The following is a 26,482-nucleotide window of genomic DNA, read 5'->3' on the forward strand; positions in this document are numbered from 1 at the left end:
TATTACAGGTCTTGAAAAGCAAGGAAAGACTGAGAAACTGTCATCAACCACAGGAGACTAAGGAGACATGATGACTTAATGCAATATGAGATTTTGAATTGCATCATGAAGGAGGAAAGGACATCAGTGGAAAAACTGGTGAAATAAAAAAGTCTGGAGTTTAATTAATTACATGTACTAATGCTAATCTCTTTGACATATGTACAATAGCTATGTAAGATGTTAACATTAGGGGACACTGGGTGAAGGGTGTATAAGGACTCTATATATTTTCAACTTTTGTGTAAATCTAATAGAATTATTCCAAAATAAAGTTTATTTTTTTAAATGAAAGCAACTTATTGTCATTGTTTACAAATTCAAAACTTATTGACTCTTTATAAATGGCCATAGAATTTTAAATACACCACTACAGTAATTCCATTTCTGGAAATTTATCTAAAGAAAATAATCCAAATAAGAGTAAAGTGGGTTAAGACAGCGATTTTGGTTTTGGTGGCATAGTGACTAGGGGCTGTCCTCAGTATACTACTGGTATAGAGAGAAGCTAACTTTTGTTTTTGCTTTTGTGTTTAACATTGCATTTGGCCACTTTTGAACACATCTATGAATACCAATGAATTTCATTGATTCTGATGGGTTTTACAGAGATAAAAATCATATCTGCTCATGATGATACATGTTTCTTTTTTTCTAAATGTTTTCTTTCTGTTTCCTTTACTGGTTTTGCTACATTGGCATTAATGTACAGAACAATGTCTACAAATACAAGGAAACTTCCAAAAGTTCGTGGAAAAATAGGATTAGGAAAATACAAATCTTTTCATGAACTTCTTGAAGACCCCTCATAGTGGTTTAAGCAGGCTATTTTATCTGGCTTTAATGGGAACCCACTAGTATTTCACTGTTATATTCAGTGCTGGCTGCTATTTTGTAATAGATGACTTTACCTTATTGAAAAAGAATATTTTATTTCATTGTTTAATAATACCTTAATAAAATTAGGAGATTATTTTGAATTTTATCAAACTGCCATTTCACAGTTTATCTACATATTGCTGGTGTACCTCATTTCTTTTGATGGGATGAATTATGTTGATAGGTTTCCCAATACTAAGCTGTTTTTCATTCCTAGATCAAATCTTGATAGTTGGCTATTAACTTCTCAAAAACACTTCTCAAAGTTGTTAAATTAATTCATGCTCACTGTAGAAAGTAAAATAGAATAGAGAGATGTTAAGTGAAAAGTAGAAGATTTGCATATTTCAACAACTATGACCTCAGAGAACACTATTGCTTAAAATTTTTCACATATTCTTCCAAACACCAATGCATAGTCATTCATATCTTTCTAACACACACACACACACACACACACACACACACACACACACACACACACACACACACACAAGCAGAGGATTATATGAGACATAAAACTCTGCAAATGGCTGCTTTCACTCAAAGTGTCATAGACATAGTTTCAATTTAAATCTCACAACTCTTTGCTTATTTTGACCAGATGAACAGTATTTCAAATAGGTGTTTATCCTAGTTGATGTCACTAGAGATGCATAGGTGGAAATCAAATCCTTGTTCTTCTTTTTCTTGTTTTGCATTTACAAATAATATTGCAAGTAACTCTTCAAACACTGTTCTAGTTTACTTATGAGGATAAGATTTAACATAAAAGTTATTTATATGATATAAGAAGGGATATGTCAAAGGGGGATATGCATTTTCAAGTATATGAATGTTGAAAAATTACTCTCCAAAAATTTAATGCTAATTTTTATTCTTACCTACAGTGTATTAGATGGAAGCTGTTACTCAACACTCATCAAAGACAAATTTTAAGAATTGCTTATTTGAAAGAGTAATGTGATTTTAAAGTTTTACTTTCTGGGTTTTTTTTGGGGGGGGATGAGTTTTTTGAATCTTATATTATGTAATATTTTTATTATGTATTATATATGTATGAATATTATGTAATATTTTTATTAAATTTTGGTATGTATTATTTCAGCCTTAAATATTGAAATGCAACTTTTTCTATTTTCTGATTCTATCTTCAATGCTTTCTAAAAATTTCAATAGTGTGACGATCTTCTGTTCTTTACAGATTTGCTTAGGTCAGCATCAGGTATGCCTAGACTCATTTTTGGTAATTTACATTGGACATGCCATCTAGACTTTAGAACCAAACCTAGAGTAGTACTAGTATGTGTGTGTGTACACAAACATAAAAACAGATAAATATACAACTACCTACATACACACCCATTAGATGGAATTGGTTTTCACTTGGAAGATTTATGTGAAAGTTGGACATGTAGATTAATGTCAGAAATAATTGAGAAAAAATCAACAATAAACCATCTGTAAAATTATAAATTAAATACAGGGTGGTGATCTTGAGTCCAGTCAATGATTACCCTCAAGTTTGAATGTGGGGAGCATAGCATAATGTCATGTTCTTCAAAAAAGCCTGGAATATCAAAGGACTGCAGGGAAAACCCTCCAATGGTTTCTATGGATACAATTTCTTATGTGATTTAATTTCTTTTACTGATATCTATATCAGTCTCCTCTAGGAGACTATTTAAAATCATGGATAGATATGGTAAGTTATTGGCTTTCGTTTTACTAATAACAATTACATCCCATGTGAACAAAAACATGATCCAATAGTGGAAGAATGTAGGTGATGGTGAATATGAGATGTCATATTTTCTCATCAAGTGCCAATTCTTTGTCTTGTAAATTGGAAGGAACAGCAAATATTAAATCGGTGATAATAAAATGTTATGTTTAAAGAATATTCAAACAGCCATTATGAAAAACAGTATGGAGGTTTCTCAAACAGCTGAAGACATAACTGCCATATGACCCAGCAATACCACTCTTAGGCAAATACCCAAAGGAATGGAAACCATCATGCCAATGGTATACCTGCACTCCCATGTTCATCACAACAGCTCTATTTCCAATAGCTAAGATATGGAATCAACCTAGATTTCCATCAATGGATGACTGGATGAGGAAAATTTGGCATATATACACAATGGAATACTACTCGGCCATAAAAAGAACGAAATTCTGCCATTTCTGGCAACATTGATGAGCTGGGAGAAAATTATAAGTGAAATAAACCAGGCATAGAAAGAGAAATACTGCATGTCCTCATTCATAAGTGGGAGTGAAAGGAAGAAAGAAGCAAAAAAAAAAAAAATAAAGAATAACAACAATGCATTGAACTTTCAGAAAGAGAAAACAACTGTGGTTACTAGAGGTGGGAAAAGGGGAGCGGGAGGGGAGGTTAGCAAGAAATTAGTTAATGGACAAATGGAACGTCTATGTTTTGTAATGATGAACATGCTAATTATCTTGATTTGATCATCACACATTGTACACAGGTATTGTACAACTGCATACCCACAAATATGTTTAATCAATTATTTTTCAATAATAAAAAGTATTCAAAACCCATAAAAGGCATAGTCTCTACCTGGAGGAATTCATGGATTGTCACTGGACCCTGAAAGCCACACGTTGGAAAAGAAGTGGATTTCAAGCATTTTTGTCTAAGACCTAGAATTTTTTAAAAAATACCGATTTTACATTGTGACTCAATAAATACACACATACACATGCTCTTTTTTACACACATAGCTACAAATCAAACTGAAACAAAATTTTTATTAAACAGTGCTCTCTTTGGCAGCATGGATACTAAAAAGTGCAACTATACAGAGAAGATGAGCATGGCCCCTTTGCAAGGATGACACGCAAATTCGTAAAGCGTTCCATATTATTAGGTACAGAAAGAGAAATACTGCATGTTCGCACTTATAACCAGGAACTGTATCTATCAATAAACAAATGAACAATAAAGAGGGACAGCATGAAAGAAAGTAACAAACAACAATCACAATAACATGTTGAACTTTTAGAAAACTAGAGGTGGAAAAAGGGAGGGGAGAGAGGGCTAATGAGGAATTGGTCAATGGACACAAAGAATGATTGCGTATTGTGATAATGAATGATGAATGATGATAAGCTAACTATCCTGGTCTAACCATCACATGTTGTACACAATTATTGAAAATTAACGTTGTACCCCACATGTATGTATAATAAATTATCTAAAAAAAATTATTAAATAATATTTATCTTTACTAAATGGGATGTGCTTTGAGAGTTTAAAGCCTGTGCTGTCCAATAAGATAGATACTAAAACAAGTAGCTAATTAAATTTAAATTAATTAAAATCAAATAACATACCAATAACCACATGTGGCTAGTGGCTACACTACTGGATGACACAAATATAGGAAATGTCCATCATGCAAAAATTTTGATTGGATAGCCATGGCTCTATTCTGTTCTGTTCTCCTTCTGTTTTGCTCTACTCTATTCTATTCTATTTAAAATAATTTCGAGAGCCACCATTAAGTTGAAAATTGAAGTTGAAATATCGAAAGAGAGTCAACTTGGAAAATATATGTTTAAATATCTTCACCTAGTGAAATACCCATTGAGATTGTTTCAGGTCAATGTATTCACCATAAAATATTTGTATGAGTACAACATGCATATACTAAAACTGTTTTGTCTATAACAGCACAGGGCAATAAAAATAAAATGTATGTAATTTTATTTTATTTATTTATTTTTAAAATTTATTTATTTATTTTAATTTATCAATACAAAATGTGGTTGATTTTCGTGTCCTTTTACCGATTCCTCTTTCCCTCTGCCTCTCCCCACTCCCACCCATCAACATCATATCTGCTCACTTGTCTTAACAAATGCAAAGAATTCTTCTGACTATTGTGTTTTCTTCCCCACCCACCCCATTTGTTGTATGTTTATTTATTTCTTTATTTTTAGCTGCCATAAATCAGTGGTATTTCCCTAACTGATTTCACTTAATATAATTTTTTCTAAGTCCATTCATATTGCTATAAGTGGTAGTATTTTCATTCTTTTTTATAGCAGAGTAGAATTCCATTGTGTAGATATATCACATTTTCCATATCCACTCTTCTTTTGATGGACATTTTGGCTGGTTCCAACTCTTGGCTATTGTAAATAGTGCTGCAATTAATATTGTAGTACAGATATCCCTTCTACATGATGCTTTCTATTCCTCTGGGTATGTTCCCAGCAGTGGGATAGCTAGGACATATGGTAAATATATCTGTAATTGTTTAAGGAATCTCTAAACCATTTTCCATAATGGCAGTATAATTTTGCAGTCCCAAAAACAGTGTAGGAGAGTTCCTTTTCTCTGCACCCTTGCCAGCATTTCTCATTCTCAGTCTTTTGGATGTTAGCCATCCTAACTGGAGTGAGATGGTATCTCAGTGTGGTTTTGATTTGCATTTCCCAAATGCTGAGTGATGCTGAGCATTTTCAATGTGTTTCTTGGCAATTCACATATCTTCCTTACACAAATGCCTATTCAGATCTTTTCCCCATTTTTTAATTGGGTTACTTGTTTTTATGCTGTAAAGTTGTTTGAGTTCCTTGTATATTCTGGATATTAATCCTTTGTGAGATGCAAATTTTGCAAATATTTTCTCCTACTCTGTTGGTTGTCTTTTAACTCTGCTAATTCTTTCTTTTTCTGTATGGAAGCTTTTTAGTTTGATATAATCCCATTTGTTTATTTTTCCTTTGTTTGTGCTTTGGGGGTCATATTCATGAAGTCTGTGCCAATCTATTTCCTGGAGTGATTCCCCTGTGTTTTCTTTAAGGAGTTTTATTGTTTCAGGGTGTTTATTGAATTCTTTAATCCATTTTGAGTTGATTTTGGTATATGGTGCAGGGTATGGGTCTAGTTTCATTCTCCTGCATATGGATATCCAGTTTTCCAAACACCATTTGCTGAAGAGGCAATCTCTTTCCCAATGTGTAGACTTGATGCCTTTGTCAAAGATCAGATGGCTGTAGGTGTACGGATTGATTTCTTGATTCTCTATTCTATTCCGCTGATCCATGTGTCTGTTTTTATGCCAGTACCATGCTATTTTGGTTATTACAGCTTTGTAGTATAGTTTAAAGTCAGGTAGTGTTATGCCTCCAGCTTTATTTTTTTCCCTTAGAATTAAATTGGCTATTAGTGGTCTTTAATTATTCCATATAAATGTTCAGATAATTTTTTCCATGCCAGAGAAAAATGTCATTGGAATTTTGATAGGGATTGCATTGAATCTGTAGATCACTTTGCATAGTTTGGGCATTTTCACAATGTTAATTCTTCCAATCCAAGAGCGTGGGATATCTTTCCATCTTGTTGTGTTCTCTTTAATTTCTCTCAACAGTGGTCTGTAGTTCTCATCGTAGAGATTTTCACATCCTTGGTTAACTTTATTCCTAAGTAATTTATTTTTTTGGTGGCTATTGTAAATGTTCTAGCTTTCTTGGTTTCTTTTTCTGCATGTTCACTGTTGGAATACAGAAATGCTACTGATTTTTGTGTGTTCATTTTGTATTCTGCAACTTTGCTTAAATCATTTATCAAATCTAAGAGTTTTTTTGTAGAGGCTTTAGGCTGTTTGATATATAGGATCATGTCTTCTGCAAACAGGGACAGTTTGACTTCATCATTTCCAGTCTGGATGCCCTTTAGTTCCTTCTCTTCTCTGTTTGCTCTGGCTAGTACTTCCAGCACTATGTTGAATAGGAGTAGTGAGAGTGGGCATCCTTGTCTAGCTCCTGTTCTTAAGGGAAAAACTTTCAGCTTTTTTCTGTTCAGTATGATATTTGCAGTGGGCTTATCATATAATGGCTTTAATTAGGTTGAGATACTTTCTGTCTATACCTAATTTGTAGAGAGTCTTTATTATGAGTGAATGTTGAATTTTGTGAAATTCTTTTTCATCATCTATAGAGATGGTCATCTGGTCTTTTCTTTCATTTTATCGATGTGGTGTATCACATTTATTGATATGCATATGTTGAACCAACCTTGCATCACTGGGATGAATCCCAATTGATCATGTTGTATAATTTTTTGTATGTATTGCTGTATTCTGTTAGCTAGTATTTTATTGAGGATTTTTGCATCTATATTCATCAAGGATATTGGCCCGTAGTTTTCTTTTTTTGTTCTATCTTGTCTGGTTTTGGTATCACAGTGATATTTGCTTCATAGAATGAGTTTGGAAGAATTACCTCTGTTTCAGTCTTTTGGAATAGTTTGTAGAGAACTGGTATCAATTCCTCTTTGAATGTTTGGTAGAATTCTGCTGTGAACCCATCAGGTCCTGGGCTTTTCTTTGTTGGGAGCCTTCTGGTAACAGCTTCAATCTCTTCAACAGTTATTGGTCTGTTCAGATTTTCTATATCTTCTTGGCTCAGTTTTGGTGGTTTGTGTGTGTCCAGAAATTTATCCATTTCCTCCAGATTTTCAAATTTGCTGGCATATAGTTGTTTATCACAGTCTGTAATGATTTCTTTTATTTCTGAGGTATCAGTTGTAATATCATCTTTTTCATTTCTAATTTTTTTAATCTGATTCTTCTCTCTTTGTTTTTTAGTTAGCCTTGCTAATGGTTTGTCAATTTTATTTATCTTTTCAAAAAACCAACTATTTGATTCATTGATCTTTTGTATCATTTCTTGGGTTTCCATTTCATTAAGTTCTGCTCTGGTTTTAATTATTTCTTTCCATCTGCTAACATTGAGTTTGGATTGTTCTTATATTTCTAGTTCTTTAAGGTGGAGTGTTTAGGTTGTTTACTTGCCATCTTTCCATTCTTCTGAAGTAAACATTTAATGCAGTAAATTCCCCTCTTAGAACTGCTTTTGCAGTATCCCACAGGTTTTGGTATGATTATTTTCCTTAGTTTCAATACATTTTTTGATTTCCAATTTAATTTCTTCTTGGATCCATATGTCCTTAAGTAGAATGCTGTTTAATTTCCATGTGTTTGTATAGTTTCTGGAGTTTCGTTTGTTATTGATTTCCAATTTTAATCCATTGTGATCTGAAAAAATACATGTAATAATTTCATTTTTTTGAACTTGTTGAGACTTGATTTGTGACCTAACATGTGATCTATCTTAGAGAATGTTCCATGTGCTGATGAGAAGAAAGAATATTCTGAGGCTGTTAGATGGAGTGTTTTGTAGATATCTGCCAAGTCCCTTTGGTCTAAACTGTTGTTTATATCTTGTGTTTGTTTGTTGATTCTTTGCCTAGATGATTTGTCCAATATTGAGAGTGGGGTGTTCATTTACCCTGCTATTATGGTAGTAGTGTCTGTCTCATTCATTAGAGCTAATAGTGTTTGCTTTATAAATCTTGCTCCCCGATGTTGGGTGTATATATGATTGCTATGTCATGATTGATAAATACTTTTGCCATTATATGGTGGCTTGTTTTATCTCTTTTTGTGGTTTTTGCTCTGATGTCTATTTTATCCTATATAAGAATAGCTAGTCCAGCTCGTTTTTCATTTCAGTTTGAATGGTATATCTTTTTCCATCCTTTCACTCTTAGTCTATGTGTGTCTTTATAGGTGAGGTGAGTCTCTTGAAGGCAGCATACAGTTGCATCAACCTTTTTAATCCAGTCAATCAGTCTGTGTCTTTTGAGTGGCGCATTTAATCTTTTTACATTAAGAGTTGTTATTGAAAGCTGTTGATTTACTCTTACCATTTTAATGATTTTTGTTTAGATGTCTTAATTATCTTTTTTGTCTGATTTACTGTTTGTCTTCTGTATATGTTGGTTTCTTGGGTTGGTAGATAAACAATTTCTCTTTATTATTAGCATTTTTATTTTCCTAGTGGGTTTTGTTCTTTCTTGAGTATTTATGGCAGTGGTGGTTGTTTTTCAGGTACCAAATCCAGTACTCCCTTGAGAATTTCTTATAAGGCTGGTCGTGTGGTAGTGAACTCCTGCGGTTTTTGTTTTCCTGAGAAATATACTCTTTGTCCTTCATTTCAGAAGGATAGCCTTACAGTGTAAAGTGTTCTTTGCTGGCAATTTTGGTCTTTTAGTATTTTGAATATATCACCCCATTCTTTTCTGGCTTTAGGTTTTCTGATGAAAAGTCTGATGTTAGTCTAACTGGGGTCCCTTATAGTTGACTTGATGCTTCTCTGTTGCAGCTTTTAAGATTCTCTCTTTGTCTTTGAGTTTAGCAAATTTGACTTTAGCATGTCTTGGAGTGGACCTTTTTGAGTTGAATATGTTTGGGGATCTTTGAGCCTCCTGCATTGTAAGATCTGTGTCTTTCCCTGTACCTGAGAAGTTTTCTGCTATTATTTCATTGAATATATTTTCAATGCCATTTCCTTTTTCCTCCCCTTCTGGTGTTGGAAAAAAATGCAAAAGTTACTTTCCCATAAGCCTGTTTTGTCCCTGAAACTCTATTTGCTTGCTCTACTAGTCTGTAATAATTTTCTTACAAGCTTGCTTTGTTCTAGAAGTAATATCTTATCTTTGAAACTCTCCACTAGTCTGGCTATTAATCACTACTTGGCTTCTGTAACTGAGAACTTATCTGCACAGACTGCTTATGCAAGCCTAGTGAATGCTGAAATGCCGTTAAAAGAAAAAAAAATGTGTAAAGAGCCCTGGAAGAGTCTGCTTTTAAGAACCTTGTGAGATCTGAGGTGGGGGGCCTGATTTTTCAGGTGGTAGCCATCTGGACCCACCGGCATAATAAACTCCTGATACTCCAACCCTCTGAGTGTTGGGGCACTTCCTTGTCAAGTTCATTTCTACAAAATTTTGGTGCATTGGCTGGGAAGTAATTTGTACTGTCCCCTTAAGCCACTGGTCCAGGAGGTGCTGCCTGGCAGACCGGTGACATCACAAAGGACTGAAGAAGTATCACTTGGCCATTTTTGGGGAACCTTGAAGAATGTGTCCTCACCAATCCTAGAAGGCTGCCTTTCTGACTGGTCACCCAGCAGGGAAGAACCAGCAAGACCCTCGTCACCTGCAGGACAGGTAGGCACCCTCACTCCCATACTAGCTCAGGTCAGGCCCACCTCCAGGCAGAAGAGGAGCTTGTTCATCCCCAAAAGGGCCTCTTTGAGCACCCATTTGGTCCCTGAGCTACTGTACTGGGCCTTTAAGGTCTATCTGGTTGGGACTTGTGGTGGAGCCCCTCTGTTCTGTGCCTTGCCTTCTGGTGAGGCCTATCTGGTTGGAGCCCTGTGGCAGGGCTCCTTTGTTGAGCTCAGGTCTGAGTTTGGGGGAGGGAAATGTTTAACTTCTCTGTGAGTGTGTGTGAGTGTTTGTGTATGGAACCAAGTAGTAAACACTGTTTCCGAGTGGGACCCAACCTGCAGTTCTGTGGTCACATCATAAGGCATAATGGTGACTCCAGTCCCTGGTGGACTGGACCAGGTCTGGGATTCATATGGATGCACCTTAGCCAATATGGGCCTAATGGTTCCCACAAGGGACACAGCCAGGTGGACACCTGTGTGGTCTTCCCTCTCTTCTGGGAGAGGGGGGTCTCCCTACCCTTTGTCTGTCTTGTGACTCCAATGCAGGGAAGGATTTGGGAGGAGTCCCACATGTAGCGGAGGGAAAATCTTTGTTCATGTCTGATGTTTGAGCTCCCTCTAGTCTCCTCAAAAGAGGAGCGAACACTTCTTTTTGTACCTAGGCTGTGTTCACTTGACTTCCAAGGAGCAGCACACCTTTCAAGGTGTTTACTCCAGGAGATCCACTGCCCAATCTGCCATAGGGTTCCCCTCCCCACGCATGAGTTTCATACATCCCCGGGATGAATCCCCCACACAGCCACTCAAAAGGGAACTCACCCTCCCTTTTCAATATTCTCTTTAATGAAGCATTGCGTGCTTTACTGTTGGGTACATTGTTCATTTCTAATTTTGTCACTAGTGAAAATTAAGAAGCTTTGCACTCCAGAGAAGACTGTAGCTGCAAGAGACAAGTGGACACTGGGGCTATCTTGCTCCCATGTCTCTGCTGCTAGTAAGTCTCTCTGACAAGGCAATGCTTTATTAATCTCCTTTCTTCCCCTTCTCCTCCTCTTTAAAATGACTGCCAGACAACTATAACTTAAACTCCTCTCAACCTGTGAAAAGCATGCTCCCTCTGGCCAGCAGCAGCTTTCCCTGATGGGTAACTAGCAGAGGTGGGAAGACTGGTCCTACACCATGAAAACCTTGCTTGAACAGGTTCTCTTTAATGGGGAATACATGAGAATGGTGGGAATTCATTCCCTCACCTCTGAAGACACTGGAGGCCGCTAAAATCCTCCTTACCTTTCTCTGAATGTCTGAGCCCTCTTCTGCTGTTTGGTTGGATTGTATCCACTACTCTATAGGTACACACGGGAGGGCTCCTGGCTATGCTTTGTTTCTCTGATTTGAATGTAGTTGGTATTTTTCTTTGTGCCAACAGCAGTGGGGAAAACTGCTTTTATCAATAACCATGTCAGCAAAATGGGTCGACCCTACCAATTGGAACTAGGTTAAATTGGACCCCACTGCTCCTCTTTTCACTTTGTTTGTTTGGTTGGTTAGACATTTAGTTGAGTGACAGCACTAATACTTTTTAGAGCAAAAATGCCTGAGTCAAGAATGGAAGACAAAATTAAACATGGGGACAAGTGCCTCAAAATGTACCATACTTAATTATTTCTTAAAAATTTTTCAAAAGGGCTACTCTGGGGAGTACGGAAGTAAAATAACCCACAGAGAACTCTGGACCCTATGCGAATTAGAATGGCCCACCTTTGGATTGGATGGCCTCAGAAAGGAACCCTAGGCACCCTGAAAGTTCAAGCAGTTTAAGAGATCATTACAGGAAGGCCAGGACATCCAGACCAATTTCCATACATAGACTCCTGGCTGACTATAGTTATGACTCTGCCACCCTGGGTCCAGTTCTGTGTTCATAAGGGAAAGAGTAAGGTCCTTGCTGTACAAACAGTATGGACATCACAGCTCAATAATAATAATAATAATAAATAATTAAATAAATAATTTAAAAGGCTTATATATCAAGGGGACCCAGATGAAGAGTTCTTGCCTCTGCCATACCCCACTCCTTTGGGGATGCATGACCCCAGGCACTCTGTGCCAGACAGCCCCCCCTGCATCAGTTCCATCAGCCCATCTCATTGCCAAAAAGTCCAGAGAGTCCTGGGAGTCCTAAGCCAGTGGGGAGGTGACTTCACTCTGCCCAACAGGTTTCAGCCCTCCAGATGCCCCTGCAGGAGACCCAAGGCCCACAGAAGGTCAATCTAGATGGTGGTGTACAGCCTGGGTGTCTCCTTTTCTACTACCAACCCTTCACAACCACAGACCGCTTAAATTGGAAACACCATGCTCCATCATATTCAGAAGCCTCAGGCTCTCATCATCCTCCTGGAGTCGATTTTCCTTACCTATCAACCCACCTGGAAAGACTGTCAGCAGTTATTCCCCACCCTCTTCAGTGCTGAGGAACAGCAATGCATCCTGACTGGTACTAGGCAATGGTTACAACAATAGGCACCTACAGTCACTGTGGATCCTGAGACCTGGGCAAGAGATGCTGCACAAGACATGGCACTGAACTGGGACTTCAATGAAGAAGAGGGGAGAAATCAACTGTGCTGATATAGAGAGACACTACTGGCAGCATCACTCAGTCCAGACTGGAACTCCACACCAAAGAAGAAGAACCCCCACCAAGGAGGAGGACAGGCTCCCTACAGTCCAACCAGTGTGCTTTCTACAGTGAGTTTGGCCATTGAAAAAATGAGTGCCCAAAAAGGGGAGAGAAACCCCAACCAACATCCCAACACAAGACACACTCTGGAAAGAAAAAATATGAGCCTTTAACCATCAAGCCAGGAGTTCCAGAACCTCATTGGCCTTTTGGGGATAAACTCAGACTAGAAAAGACTGGATTCACTGTTCCTGGACCCCCAGGAGCCTATATTTACCTGACTGTCCAGTACCTGTACTAGGTAGAGATTTGCTGAGAAAACTAGGGGCACAAATAACCTTCATATGTTGTGAAACAGCTCACTTAACTCTAAATAACCAGAAGACCTGACTGATGACTGTAACGGTGCCCAGGGTATAGGAGTGGTGCCTATGCACCAAGGCCAAAAATGACTTAAACCTGAAAAACTGCTGGAAAGGAACAAGAGCCCTACTGAATCTGCTCTCTGACTCAGGATACAAGGTGTCATAAAAAAAGACACAGATATGTCAACAGAAGGTCAGATATCTAGGGTACCACATCTCTGAAGGATGCCACTCACTGGAAATAAAAAGGAAACAAGCCATTTGTGCCATACCCTGACCAGACACCAAGAGGAAGGTCTGAGAGTTCCTCAGGCTGCCAGCACACTAGTTTGGTTACCAGGATACTTAGAAAAGGCTATTCCCTTATATAAAGCAATCAAGGAGCTGAAAAAGAGCCTCTAATGTGGGGCCCAGAGTAAAAGCATGCATTTTTAGACAAAACCCTGTTGACCCAGGCTCCTGCCCTTGGAATTCCAAATATAACTCGGGACTTCAACCTCTTTGTACCTGAGAAAGATCATGTAACTGTGGGGGTCCTCACCCAAACCATAGGGCCTTGGCAGAGGCCAGTGGCATACTTGTCCAAACAGCTGGATACTGTGGCAGCCGGTTGGCCACCTTGCCTGTGGGCCTTGACAGCCACCATCAACTTAATCCAAGAGACAGACAAATTCACTCTGGGACTAAATCTCAATGTAAAGGTCCCACATGTGGTGACCACCTCAATGAACAGTCAGGGATACAAATGGCTGACCAAAGCCAGGATGACTCACTATCAAGAACTGCTCTGTGAAAACCCCTGGGTGTGCTTTAAAACAGTAAGGACACTGAATCCAGCCACACTCCTACCTGCTGAGTCTGGCTCTCTGGACCACGACTGTGAATAATTGATAGATGAGATATACTCCAGCAGGCCCAATTTAACGAACTTGCCTTTGATTGACCCAGACATGGGATTGTTCATGGATGGGAGTAGTTACGTTAAAAAAGTATAGCAAAGAGCTGGATATGTGGTAACAACTCATAAAGAGGTTATAGAAGCAAAATCCTTGCCTCAGGGCTGGTCAATGCAGCAGACAGAGCTATGGGCACTTATTCAGATACTCAGACTCTCAAAAGGGCAGCAAGTCAACATTTATACTGACTCTAAATATGCCTTCACAAACTTGCATATCCATGGGGCCCTATAAAAGAAAGGGGCCTGCTAACGGCAGGGGGGATAAAAAAAACAATCAAAAACAACAAAAAAATTCTTCAGCTTGTTGAGACAGTTTGGGAGCCCACTTATATTGGGTTAGAAATCGTGATTCTCATTTGATTTTAGAATAAGGTTTTTAGGTAAATGCATGTATGGGGCAAAAGCCCTCGGACAGGGGGCCACAGCCCATAGATAGCGTGGACAAAGCCCATGTAATCAACTCTTAATCACTGGTTAGGTATGGGATTGTATGCTTTAATTATTTTAGAGATGACAGGTGGTTGTCATACCAGTCCTTTTAAGAGATTTTAAGAATTGCTGAAGGGAAAGTTGTGGAAAAAATGTTTGCTAGGGGCAAGCTCTCTGTTGGGGGAAACCTTAGAGATAATTGTATTTAGATTTTATCATGAGTGTAACTTATGTTTAAGGAGAGGTCATACTTTAGATAATGAGCCAATTTGACCAATTTAGCCCTTTACTAATTGTACTTTGGAATGTCACTTTAATTTACTGATGTTACTAGTTTCCATTGTTAAGCTATACTTAGCCATAGACAACTTTTGTAACATTACCCATGTCCTTACGTCCTTCTTTGATGATTGAATCCACTGATTTTTCTTGTGAAACTTCCTTGTCTTGTCAATAAAAAGAAAGGCTGATTTTGGATCGGGGCTGCTCCCCTGATGGGTGGCAGTCCCTCCAGGTCTCATTGATTGTATTTTAAGCGAATTCTTTCTTTCTCTTTTCTCCATCTCAGTTACACAGAGGAAAGTGTAACACCCACCCAAGTGGCTGTTATACACAACAAAAGACATCAAAAAGGCACTAACAGGATCAGTGAAGAAAACCGGCTGGCTGACCAGACGGCTAAGAGAGCAGCCACCCAAATGGAGCTTGCACATAGCCTAAAGGAAGCTGCCAAAATCTTGCTGGTGCCAGAGACCACACAGCAGATAAGATACACAAAAGAGGAGGCTCTTTAGACAGAAAAAAAAGGTGGAATTAAAACCCCTGAAGGGTAGTGGGAGCTCCTGGACCACAGACTGATGGTTCCTCAATGGCTAACTCACCAACTAGTCCTGGAATACCACAGACTGACACACGGGAAAAATAGCTCTGGAAACCATGCTGAGTCACTACAACTTCATGCCAAGATTTACTTCTCTTTGCGCCCAGGTCAGCTCATGATGCCTGACCTGCATCCTAAACAATGCCAAGCAAGGACCCCAGATGGCCCCCGGAGTCCAGCTAGATGGGACATCACCTTTCAAGGAGCTGGTAGTGGACTTTACTGAAGTTAAGTCCTGCAGAGGCTATACGTATATATTGTTGGTGATGATATGTACCCACACTGGATGGACTGAAGCATTGTCCACATGGTCTGAACAAGCCCAAAAGGTCACAAAGGCCCTTTTGAGGGAAGTGATCCCAAGATATGGGATCCCTCTGACTATAGGGTCAGACAACGGGCCAGCTTTTGTCACAAAGGTCATTCAAGGACTGGTCAAAATGCTGGGGATAAGATGGAAGCTCCATACAGCATATAGGCCACAGAGTTCAGGAAAAGTAGAGCACATGAACTGGACCATAAAGACATTAGCTAAGTTCTGCCAGGAGAAGGGTCTACCCTGGATAGATATGCTTCCCTTAGCTTTGCCATGGGTCTGGTGCATGACGAACCCTACGAGATATTCCCCTTTTGAGATTATGTATAGAAGACCAACCCCACTTATAGCTGGACTATAGGGGGACCCCCACCAGTTGGGGAAGGTAGAGATGTCTCAGTACTCACAGTCACTGGCTAGGACTTTCAAACAACTAACCAAGACAGTTTTAGAACAAGCTCCCATCCCATTAGGGAGTTGGGCTCCTCAGTTTCAACCCGGCGACACAGTGTGGGTAAAAGATTTTAAAAAGGCTCCTTTAAAGCCAACCTGGATGGCCCCAGACATAATTGTACTAACCACTCCCACTGCAGTTAAAATTACAGGTCTAACTCCCTGGATCCACCATACATGGGTAAAACAAGCAGCTTCCCTTGAAGATGCCACCTCATGGTCCATAAAGGCTGACCCCTCTGACCCGCTCAAGGTCCGGTTCCAGAGATGTCCCACTAATCGTCACTGCCCTGCACCTGCACCTGCACACAGATGAAGCCCAAGGATTCGACAAGCCCTGCATCAGCCCCTCCGAAGGCTGGCTGATCGTGTGCATGGCTGAAGCTTAAGGATTTTGTCACCACAGGACATAACAAGTGCACTATTTTATGCCACCGCTTGCCTTTAATTTTTGTTATATTACATGCTGTGCTCTTTGCCACAGGATTGACAATAGTAGTCCCAAAAGATTGGAATAGGGTTGAGAAGTTCTTATTAACACTCCTTTATCTCCTGACAATAGGATGTTTCTTAGACGTTCTCTTTGTACTGCTTAGCTCATGGTGTTGTGTGTGCTGAATAAAGTCTGTTCCTACTTCAGCCAAGGCTCCAAGGACCTTTTTGCCAGTTACCTAGCTCATAGACCTGTGTGTGAAGGGTTTGTGAATGGGCTCGAGGGGTCTGTGAGCTACAGACCCAGCCCTAGCTCTACATTATCTAAGAAAAAAATACTAAGTTGCATGATGACAGTTTACAAGATAAGGAGTTAGGAAAAATGCATCTAGTAAAATTACAGGTATCCCCAATTCTTCAGACAGGCCTTTCTATGTCCTTACTCTTAGACAGGATTAACCTTTCCATCATCTATAACTTGGGTTCTTTCTAAAAACTGTTTTGTAGCATATTTCTTTTCAGCTAGGGAACTCTTCCAGCTTTTTTCTCATCCAAGAAATGAAAACAACAACTTAATAGGAATTTTTAAACCTTCCTGATAGAGAAATATGAAAAATAATGTAACACCCAGTTTTAATGAGAGTCAGGTCAAAAGAGCAATATCATGCGTTATAATGGAAATTTATTTTTTGAAGAGAACATTTACAATATGTTTAAAAATTTTAAGTATTATTTATCTTCTTTGATCCATTGAATCAGTCTAAGAAATTCGTTAGGATAAAGTAATCAAAGACATGCATGAAATACTTTATATGAGAAGGTTTCCTATGTGATCTGTTATGTTGAATAACTGAAACAAAAATTTTAAAAGTGAATATTTTCTGACATATAAATGTGTATATTTATATAAACATGAATATATCAATTATGTATAGTGTGTACATTCTAGTATATTTATATTTGTATATGTATATCTGCATATCTATATCGTTATTGATATTTTAAACCTGGAATTTTGTACAAAAAATATTAAGTAGCTTTCATTTGTTCATGAGTATGAATAATTTTCACCTTCATACTTTTCAGGAATTTCTCAAATTGCTATGTTGAATGTTACTGATTTTATAATTAGAAAAAAAGTTTTAATATGTTTGAGGTTTAGAGTTAAATAATGTTTAATAATTGCTATTTTTGTTGTTATTCTCATTAATAAATTATTCACTAATTCCACTCTAACCAATAAATTCATATTCAATGTACATTTTTAGCACTGTAGGAATTAGCTACATCACAATACATGTGACAGTCAGAGAAATTACAAATAGTTGGTGTTATTGGCCCTGTGATGATTAATTCTATGTGTCAACTTGGCTGGGCCATGTTGTCCAGATATTTAGTCAAATTTACTCTGAAAGTTTCTGTGAAGGTATTTTTTAAATGAGATTAACATTTAAAGCTGTGGACTTTGAGTAAAGCAGATCAGCCTCCGTAATGTGGTAGGGCCTCATTCAATCAGTTGAAGGTCTTAGTAAAATAAAAGTTGACCTCCCCTAATATCCTACAAATTTTGAGTTTACCAAGTCTCCACATTCCTTAAAATCGCTCTTTCTCTTCATATGTACACATACTGTTGGTTCTATTCCTCTAGAAACCTCTGACTGATATAGGTCCCATTGCACAGATGGGCAGACTATTACTTTGCCAAAGATCAAATGGTAATGGTGGTGAAGTTGGGAACTGAACCCTGGTCTTCTGACCCCAAGTCATTCTACTGATCTTTGTACTAACCCAGAGTCTCAAAATAACCGCCTTAATCAAACGTACTGTTCTTCTCCAGAATTATTTTCTCTGTGAGTTCAACATGGTTTAAAGCACTGGAAAGTTCCAGATAAAATATGCATGAGCTACCTGGAAGAAGAACCACTTTTCATTGTATGATCTTTGGTTTATTATGGGAGAAGTCACATTTAAATGACATAAAACATTTAAAGTGCTTTCATAAAGTTGAAGGAACAGTCCATACAAATGTTAGCAGAGGTTTTCTCAATAATTTTGCATTAGAATGAATTTGGTAACCTTATTTTCTGCATATTAATGGTTTTAAAAGAATGAACTGGTGTCTGCAAAACAAGTAAGCATAGGAGGCTATTCAAAATGTGGAAGTAAGTTTGCCCTCAAGAACTCCTCACAGGTATTTGGAATAAGAACTCACTTGGACCTCCTCGCTTTTTCCCTCTCGCTAGCTGATTGCTCTGAATGTCTGAATTATTCTCAGATCCACCAATTTTATGTGTTTTTTGGTAGCTAAAGCATTAGAATAAGATGGAATATAATACAATATGGTATAGTACAATATGATACAGAGCAACGCAGCCCACTAAAATACAGTGTCATACAATACAATACAGTGTCATACAATACAATACAATGTCATGCAATGCCATTCAATGTCATACAATGCAATGCCGTGCAAAACAATACGAGGTTACTTCAAAAAGTTTGTGGAAAAATTGAATGAAAAGTAATATGAATCCATCCATGAACTTTTGAAGACTCCTGTATACTCATAGAGAAGATTTTTAGAAGAGGAAGACACTGAGGATTCCACTAGTCTGGGCTCCTTATTTCTTACTGAGGCTCAAAGAGGTTAGTGATTTACATGACAGTTCTTGAAATCTTTTAAACATGACAACACTGAAGTGAATATGCATGCCATTTGCTGAAACTGGAGGACATTCTAGTTCAACAGTGGAAAACAAAAGAATATAAAAGATAGAAGCTGAACATTCGAAAAAAAAAAGTGGAAAGAATCCAGATTTCTTGCAAGTACCAAACCCCGCTATGCAGGGACTTTGAGGTTGATTAGAGTTCCAGTTTCGGGGTGGGGGAGTATGAGACTTTGAACATCTCTAGCAGCAAGTTTGTCGCTTTTTAAAAAAATATCAGGAATCCAGATGTAAACATCATTGTTTTGAAATTTAGTGCATACCCCATTTCTGAACTGCCAGGATCTTTTCTCACACTGCCACGAAAACCGAAAGCTCGTGTTTCTGACTTTCCCCTTAGACTCGATTCTTACAGTCCTGGAAATGCACCATTATGAACTGTAATGCCTTATTTAAACATTTCTATGTACAAATACGTTTTGGCAATTAGTTAAAATAAGATTGGTTATTTCTTTTGAAACATTAATTCTTAACTTAAAAGTAAAATTGTTCTTAAGTTTATTTTAGTGGGGAACTTAATGAGTTACTGGGGTAAGCACAGGGTCAGGTGCTTTTACAGGACATTCTCCTGGCCATGCAGGATGGGGCTCCTCTTACTGCTCACTGTGATAAAAGCAACTTCTCACTCTCCCCTCAGCTCTCTTGACAAAGGAGTTCATTAAGAAGGGCTTGAAATGATGTCTGTTTATGATTCTGAAATTCTAATGTTAAGTATGATATTCGGAAGACTATATTAAGAAGCACTGAAGAAGTTTTTTTGTTTTGCCTTGTTTTTCAGATGATGATGTTAGCAATTTAAGAGTCTGGTATGATCTTGAGATCCATAGCTCTCCTGGACCACCCTTAGATGTTATTGAGATGAAGTGTACCACTGTGGTAAGAGCCTTTTAAATGTTTCATAGGCTCTGTCTTTTCACAAACAGTTAGAGCTTGTGTTGTACACTAAATTGTTATCCCTAAAAATATCCATATCAGACGAGTATATTGACATAAATTATTCAGTCATAGCAATTTCATTTTTAAATTCACTACTATGGACCTTAAATGCTTTAGGAAAACACTTTTTGGTTACAGGGCATCTTAGAGTGACTGCACTGCTATGCATTCTACCTGAGTGTTTCAAGAGTTGCTAGAGCAAACTTAAACTTAGTCTACATGCTTGTCCTCACATATACAATAAAAGCAGTGTTGTGCTCTTCAGAGTCTTTCAGCATCGATTCCTCCTGGTTTCTACAGCACACCTTCCACTTTGAAATGTATTTGGAGCAACTGGCACAGATTGGGGTTTTAAGTAATAGTGACTAAGAATAATATTGTCTTATGTGAACTATACAAATCTGTGTCCAAGATTATTTAATAAAGTCAAATATAGACAGTCTTGATTTAAATGAAACATGAGGACAATATTAATAGCTGTGAATAATGCTTTAATTAAATTTAATTGCCTTATTAGTAATCAAATGTTTAAATTGAGAATAGTCCAATAAATGTAATTTTCATTTATATATATGTGGATAGATTTCTTCATAGAATTGATTATTTAGAACCTTGAAACTTAGCTCTAATAAATAGAATGTAAGAAAAGATTTAAAATACTTTGTCTATAGGACGGTTTCAAGATGGCGGCGGCTGCGGCGGCTGCGGCGGCTGGCGCGGAGTAGCTGAGGTGGAAAAGGTGGCCACTGGGCCTCAGGCAGCCGGGAAACTTGTGGACCTTCCTCTGGCCATCTCTTAAGGGAGGACTGCTGCTGCTGGCCGGTCGTGGGGGCACAACGCCACTTTGCCCCCGGCAGGAGAGGCTGCCTCATTTACAGGCAACAGCTTTGAAGTGTGGAGCAGGAAAAGAACTGATTCTTAGCTGCAAAAGTGAGTCTTGAAACAGGGAACACGGCGCCAGGGCTGCTGTGGATGCAGCCAGGATCCCGGAGGCCGGGGCCGCGCTGAAGGCGGCCAGCTGCCCTATCCAGGATTCGAGGTTTCAGGCCGGCATTAAAGAAGACTCCTGGGAGCGCCCGAGCGGCGCCGCGACTGAACAGCCCGAGGCGGCAGCGCTGAGAACACGGAAGGCAACAAACCAGAGACAGAGCGAGCGCCCGACCTGGCACAGCACTGTGAGTGATCCCTGGCACAGCTCTGTTCGGGGGGTGGATGCCCACGAGGCTCGCCGCCTGCACCACCAGGCCACTCACTGCCCCGGTGCTGCCTCCATTTTCCCAGGTGCGGGCAGCTCCGCCCTGCTCGGCCATCACTGAGCCCATTTGCTTGGCCTGGCGCGGGGCTTTCCGGACCCTGCGGGCCGACCTCCTCTCCCACTCCCTCCACGGTTCTCTGGCAGGGCTGGGGGTGTGGGGCGTCCCGACCAGTTTTGGGAGGGCTAGGAAGTACGGGCGGGCCGACTGTCACTCCACCACACCCTGGACTCCGGCCCCGGTAAACTTCCTGTTACTGGGAGGCAGATACCATCTCTGCGACCACCAGTTTGGAAAAAAGCCTAACGAATTTCTGGTTGGGAATAGTGTGGTAGGAGAGTTCCCAGGTCCGCTTGAACCTGCCGGAGAGCAGGCTGCAGGCGGGCACTAGACTCGGTTTATACCGGGGGGATACAAAGGTGAACAAGACCCGAGAAAGATCTACACAGTGCTACAAAGGCACCCAGAGAGACCGGTCGTCTGTGCCTAGCAGAAACCTGGTAGACTTCCTGGGCGAGGCGGTGCTGAGCAGGGTCTTGAAGGCCCAGCTGATAGACGAGGGGTGCAGAAGACACGCCCCAACCCAGCACAGTGTGCACAGAGGGGGGAGACGTGCGGCCAGGGAGGCGGAGACTCGACAGAAACCACACACCCGGTGGGGTCGCCACTGCACGATCTAACAGCCTGGGCCAGAGCACACGGAACGGGGAGAAGTCCTGTACAGAAAGTGAAAGCTCAACAGAGATCACACACCCTGTGGTACGTGATCCACCAGCCCAGCAGAGTACAAGCTGACCAGAAAGGTGGATCCCCGGAGAAGCCCAAGACCCGAGGCAACCACACACACAAGACACTAGAGGCCAACTGAGCAGTCACGGCGGGAGCCATACCAAATTGGCAACCACAGCAACATCCTAGTTAGTCATTAGTCTTAAACCGGTGGACTGTGAAACCCCCTGCCACAATGAATAAACACCAAAAAAAAGACACCAGAAATACAAAAAATCAAGAAAGTACACCACCAAAAGTTAATAAATCTCATACTCTAGATCCTATAGAACAAGAAGCCCTTGAAATAACTGACAAGGAATTTCGAGTGATAATTCTAAGGAAACTGAATGAGATACAAGAAAACTCAGCTAGACATCATGATGAAATGAGGAAAAGTATACAGGATCTGAAAGAGGAAATATACAAGGAAATCAATGTCCTGAAAAAAAATGTAGCAGAACTTGCTGAACTGAAGAAGTTATTCAGCGAAATAAAAAACACAACGGAGAGTTTAACCAACAGGCTTGTCGAAGTTGAAGAGAGAACCTCTGAACTTGAAGATGGGCTGTTTGAAATAACACAAGCAGACAAAAAGAAAGAAAAAAGAATCAAGGACATGGAAGAAAATCTGAGAGAGATATCAGACAACCTCAAGCGCTCAAATATCCGAGTCATGGGTATTCCAGAAGGGGAGGAAAATGGAGATTCCATTGAAAACATATTCAACAAAATAGTGGCAGAAAACTTCCCAGGTATAGGAAAAATCACAGATCTTCAGATCCAGGAAGCTCAACGATCTCCAAACGTATTCAACCCAAAAAGGCCTTCTCCAAGACATGTCATAGTCAAATTGGCAAAACTCAGAGACAAAGAGAGAATCTTAAAAGCTGCAAGAGAGAAGCGTCAAATCACCTATAAGGGAGCCCCAATCAGGTTAACATCAGACTTTTCATCACAAACCCTAAAAGCTAGAAAGGAATGGGATGATATTTTCAAAATACTAAAAGACAAAGATTGCCAGCCAAGAATACTCTACCCTGCAAGGCTATCCTTCCGAAATGAGGGGCAAATAGTATCTTTCTCAGACAAACAAAAACTGCGGGAGTTCACTACCACAAGACCACCCTTACAAGAAATCCTCAAGGGAGTACTGGGTTTGGTTCCTGAAAAATAACTACCACTGCCATAAAAACCTAAGAAAAATCTAAACCCGCTAGTACAATAAAAATGGCATTCATGAAGAGAAAACAAGCTAACAAAAACACTATCTACAACCTAAGGAACCAACAAACAAAGAAACCAAACAGTAAATCAGAAAGCAAGGAACAAAAGACACCTAAGACAACCAAACAACCAATAAAATGCTAGGAATAAATCAACACCTTTCAATAACAACTCTTAATGTTAAAGGCTTAAATTCCCCAATTAAAAGACACAGACTGGCTGACTGGATCAAAAAGCAGGACCCAACTATATGCTGCCTACAAGAGACCCACCTCACCCATAAAGATTCACACAGACTAAGAGTGAAAGGATGGAAAAAGATTTACCATGCAAACAGAAAAGAAAAACGAGCTGGAGTGGCTATTCTTATATCTGACAAAATAGACTTTAAACTAAAAACCATAAAAAGAGACAATGAGGGACACTACTTAATGATAAAAGGACTGATCCATCAAGAAGACATAACAATCATAAATATGTACGCACCCAATGTTGGAGCAGCCAGATTTATAAAACAAACTCTATTAGACCTAAAGAAGGAAATAGACACTAATACCATAATAGCAGGGGACCTGAACACTCCACTGTCAATATTAGACAGATCATCTAGGCAAAGAATCAGTAGAGAAACACAAGATCTAAACAAGACTCTAGACCAATTGGAATTGGCAGATATCTACAGAACATTCCACCCAACAACCTCAGAATATTCATTCTTCTCATCAGCACATGGATCATTCTCCAGGATAGATCACATATTAGGTCACAAATCAAGTCTCAATAAATTCAAAAAAATTGGAATTATCCCATGTATCTTCTCAGACCACAATGGATTAAAACTAGAAATTAATAACAAACAAAACTCTGGAAACTATACAAACACATGGAAATTAAACAGCATTCTACTTAATGACATATGGGTCCAAGAAGAAATCAAGCAGGAAATCAAAAAATTTATTGAAACTAATGAAAACAATGATACATCATACCAAAACCTGTGGGATACTGCAAAAGCAGTATTGAGGGGAAAATTTATTGCATTAAACGCTCACTTCAGAAGAATGGAAAGATGGCAAGTGAACAACCTAACACTTCACCTTAAAGAACTAGAAAAACAAGAACAATCCAATCCTAAAGTTAGCAGACGGAAAGAAATCATTAAGATCAGAGCAGAACTGAATGAAATTGAAAACCAAAAAACAATTCAAAAGATCAACGAATCAAAAAGTTGGTTTTTTGAAAAGATAAATAAAATTGACAAACCATTAGCATGGCTAACAAAAAAAAGAAGAGAGAAGACTCAAATAACAAAAATTAGAAATGAAAAAGGCGATATTACAACTGATTCATCTGAAATACAAGGAATCATTCGAGACTACTATAAACAACTATACGCCAACAAATTTGAAAATCTGGAGGAAATGGATAAATTTCTGGACACACACAAGCTCCCAAAACTGAACCGTGAAGACGTAGAAAATTTGAACAGACCAATAACAATAAAGGAGATTGAAGCTGTTATCAGAAGGCTCCCAACAAAGAAAAGCCCAGGACCAGATGGATTCACAGCAGAATTTTACCAAACATTCAAAGAGGAATTGACACCGATTCTTTACAAACTATTCCAAAAGATTGAAATGGACGCAAATCTCCCAAACTCATTCTATGAAGCAAACATCATCCTGATACCAAAACCAGGTAAAGATATAACCAAAAAAGAAAACTACAGGCCGATATCCTTGATGAATATAGATGCAAAAATCCTCACTAAAATACTAGCAAACAGAATACAGCAACACATACGAAAAATTATTCATCACGATCAAGTGGGATTCATCCCAGGGATGCAAGGTTGGTTCAACATACGCAAATCAATAAATGTGATACACCATATTAATAAAGTCAAACACAAGGACCATATGATCATCTCTATAGATGCTGAAAAAGCATTTGATAAAGTTCAGCACTCATTCATGACAAAGACCCTCCATAAGTTAGGTATAGAGGGAAAGTATCTCAACATAATTAAAGCCATATATGCCAAACCCACAGCCAATATCATCCTGAATGGGGAAAAGCTGAAAGCTTTTCCTTTAAGAACAGGAACTAGACAAGGATGCCCACTCTCACCACTCCTATTCAACATAGTGTTGGAAGTACTAGCCAGAGCAATCAGAGAAGAGAAGGAAATAAAGGGCATCCAGATTGGAAAAGATGTAGTCAAACTGTCCCTGTTTGCAGATGACATGATCCTATACATCGAACAGCCTAAAACCTCTACAAAAAAACTGTTGGAATTGATAAATGATTTCAGCACAGTAGCAGGATACAAAATCAACACACAAAAATCAGTAGCATTTCTTTTCTCCAATAGTGAACATGCAGAAGGAGAAATCAAGAAAGCCTGCCCATTTACAATAGCCACCAAAAAAATAAAATACTTAGGAATTGAGTTAACCAAGGAGGTGAAAAATCTCTATAATGAGAACTACAAACCACTGCTGAGAGAAATTAGAGAGGATACAAGAAGATGGAAAGATATTCCATGCTCTTGGATTGGAAGAATCAACATAGTGAAAATGTCCATACTACCCAAAGTGATATACAAATTCAATGCAATCCCCATCAAAATTCCAAAGACATTTTTCTCAGAAATGGAAAAAACTATTCAGACATTTATATGGAACAATAAAAGACCACGAATAGCCAAAGCAATGCTCAGCAAAAAAAATAAAGCTGGAGGCATAACACTACCTGACTTTAAGCTATACTACAAAGCTATAATAACCAAAACAGTATGGTACTGGCATAAAAACAGACACACTGACCAATGGAATAGAATAGAGAATCCAGAGATCAACCCTCACACTTACTGCCATCTGATCTTTGACAAAGGCACCAAGCCTATTCACTGGGGAAGGGACTGCCTCTTCAGCAAGTGGTGCTGGGATAACTGGATATCGATATGCAGGAGAATGAAACTAGATCCATACCTCTCACCGTATACTAAAATCAACTCAAAATGGATTAAGGATTTAAATATACATCCTGAGACAATAAAACTTCTTAAAGAAAATATAG

At 38.9% G+C, this 26,482-nt stretch overlaps 1 protein-coding gene and 1 non-coding gene across 2 annotated transcripts in view; both read left to right on the forward strand.

The window, feature by feature from the left end:
- Positions 1-26,482, forward strand: part of LOC134367978 (cilia- and flagella-associated protein 47-like) — a 1,412,159-nt gene that overhangs the window by 1,215,890 nt on the left and 169,787 nt on the right. Inside the window, 2 exon segments of the mRNA XM_063084614.1 lie at positions 19,715-19,748; positions 19,967-20,093. Coding sequence (XP_062940684.1) covers positions 19,715-19,748; positions 19,967-20,093 — 161 coding nt within the window.
- Positions 3,709-3,816, forward strand: LOC134368782 (U6 spliceosomal RNA). Its single transcript, XR_010022490.1, has one exon. It is a non-coding gene; the product is annotated as a U6 spliceosomal RNA (small nuclear RNA).

Source organism: Cynocephalus volans, chromosome X (assembly GCF_027409185.1).
Source record: "Cynocephalus volans isolate mCynVol1 chromosome X, mCynVol1.pri, whole genome shotgun sequence".
In the NCBI taxonomy this organism is placed as follows: domain Eukaryota; kingdom Metazoa; phylum Chordata; class Mammalia; order Dermoptera; family Cynocephalidae; genus Cynocephalus; species Cynocephalus volans.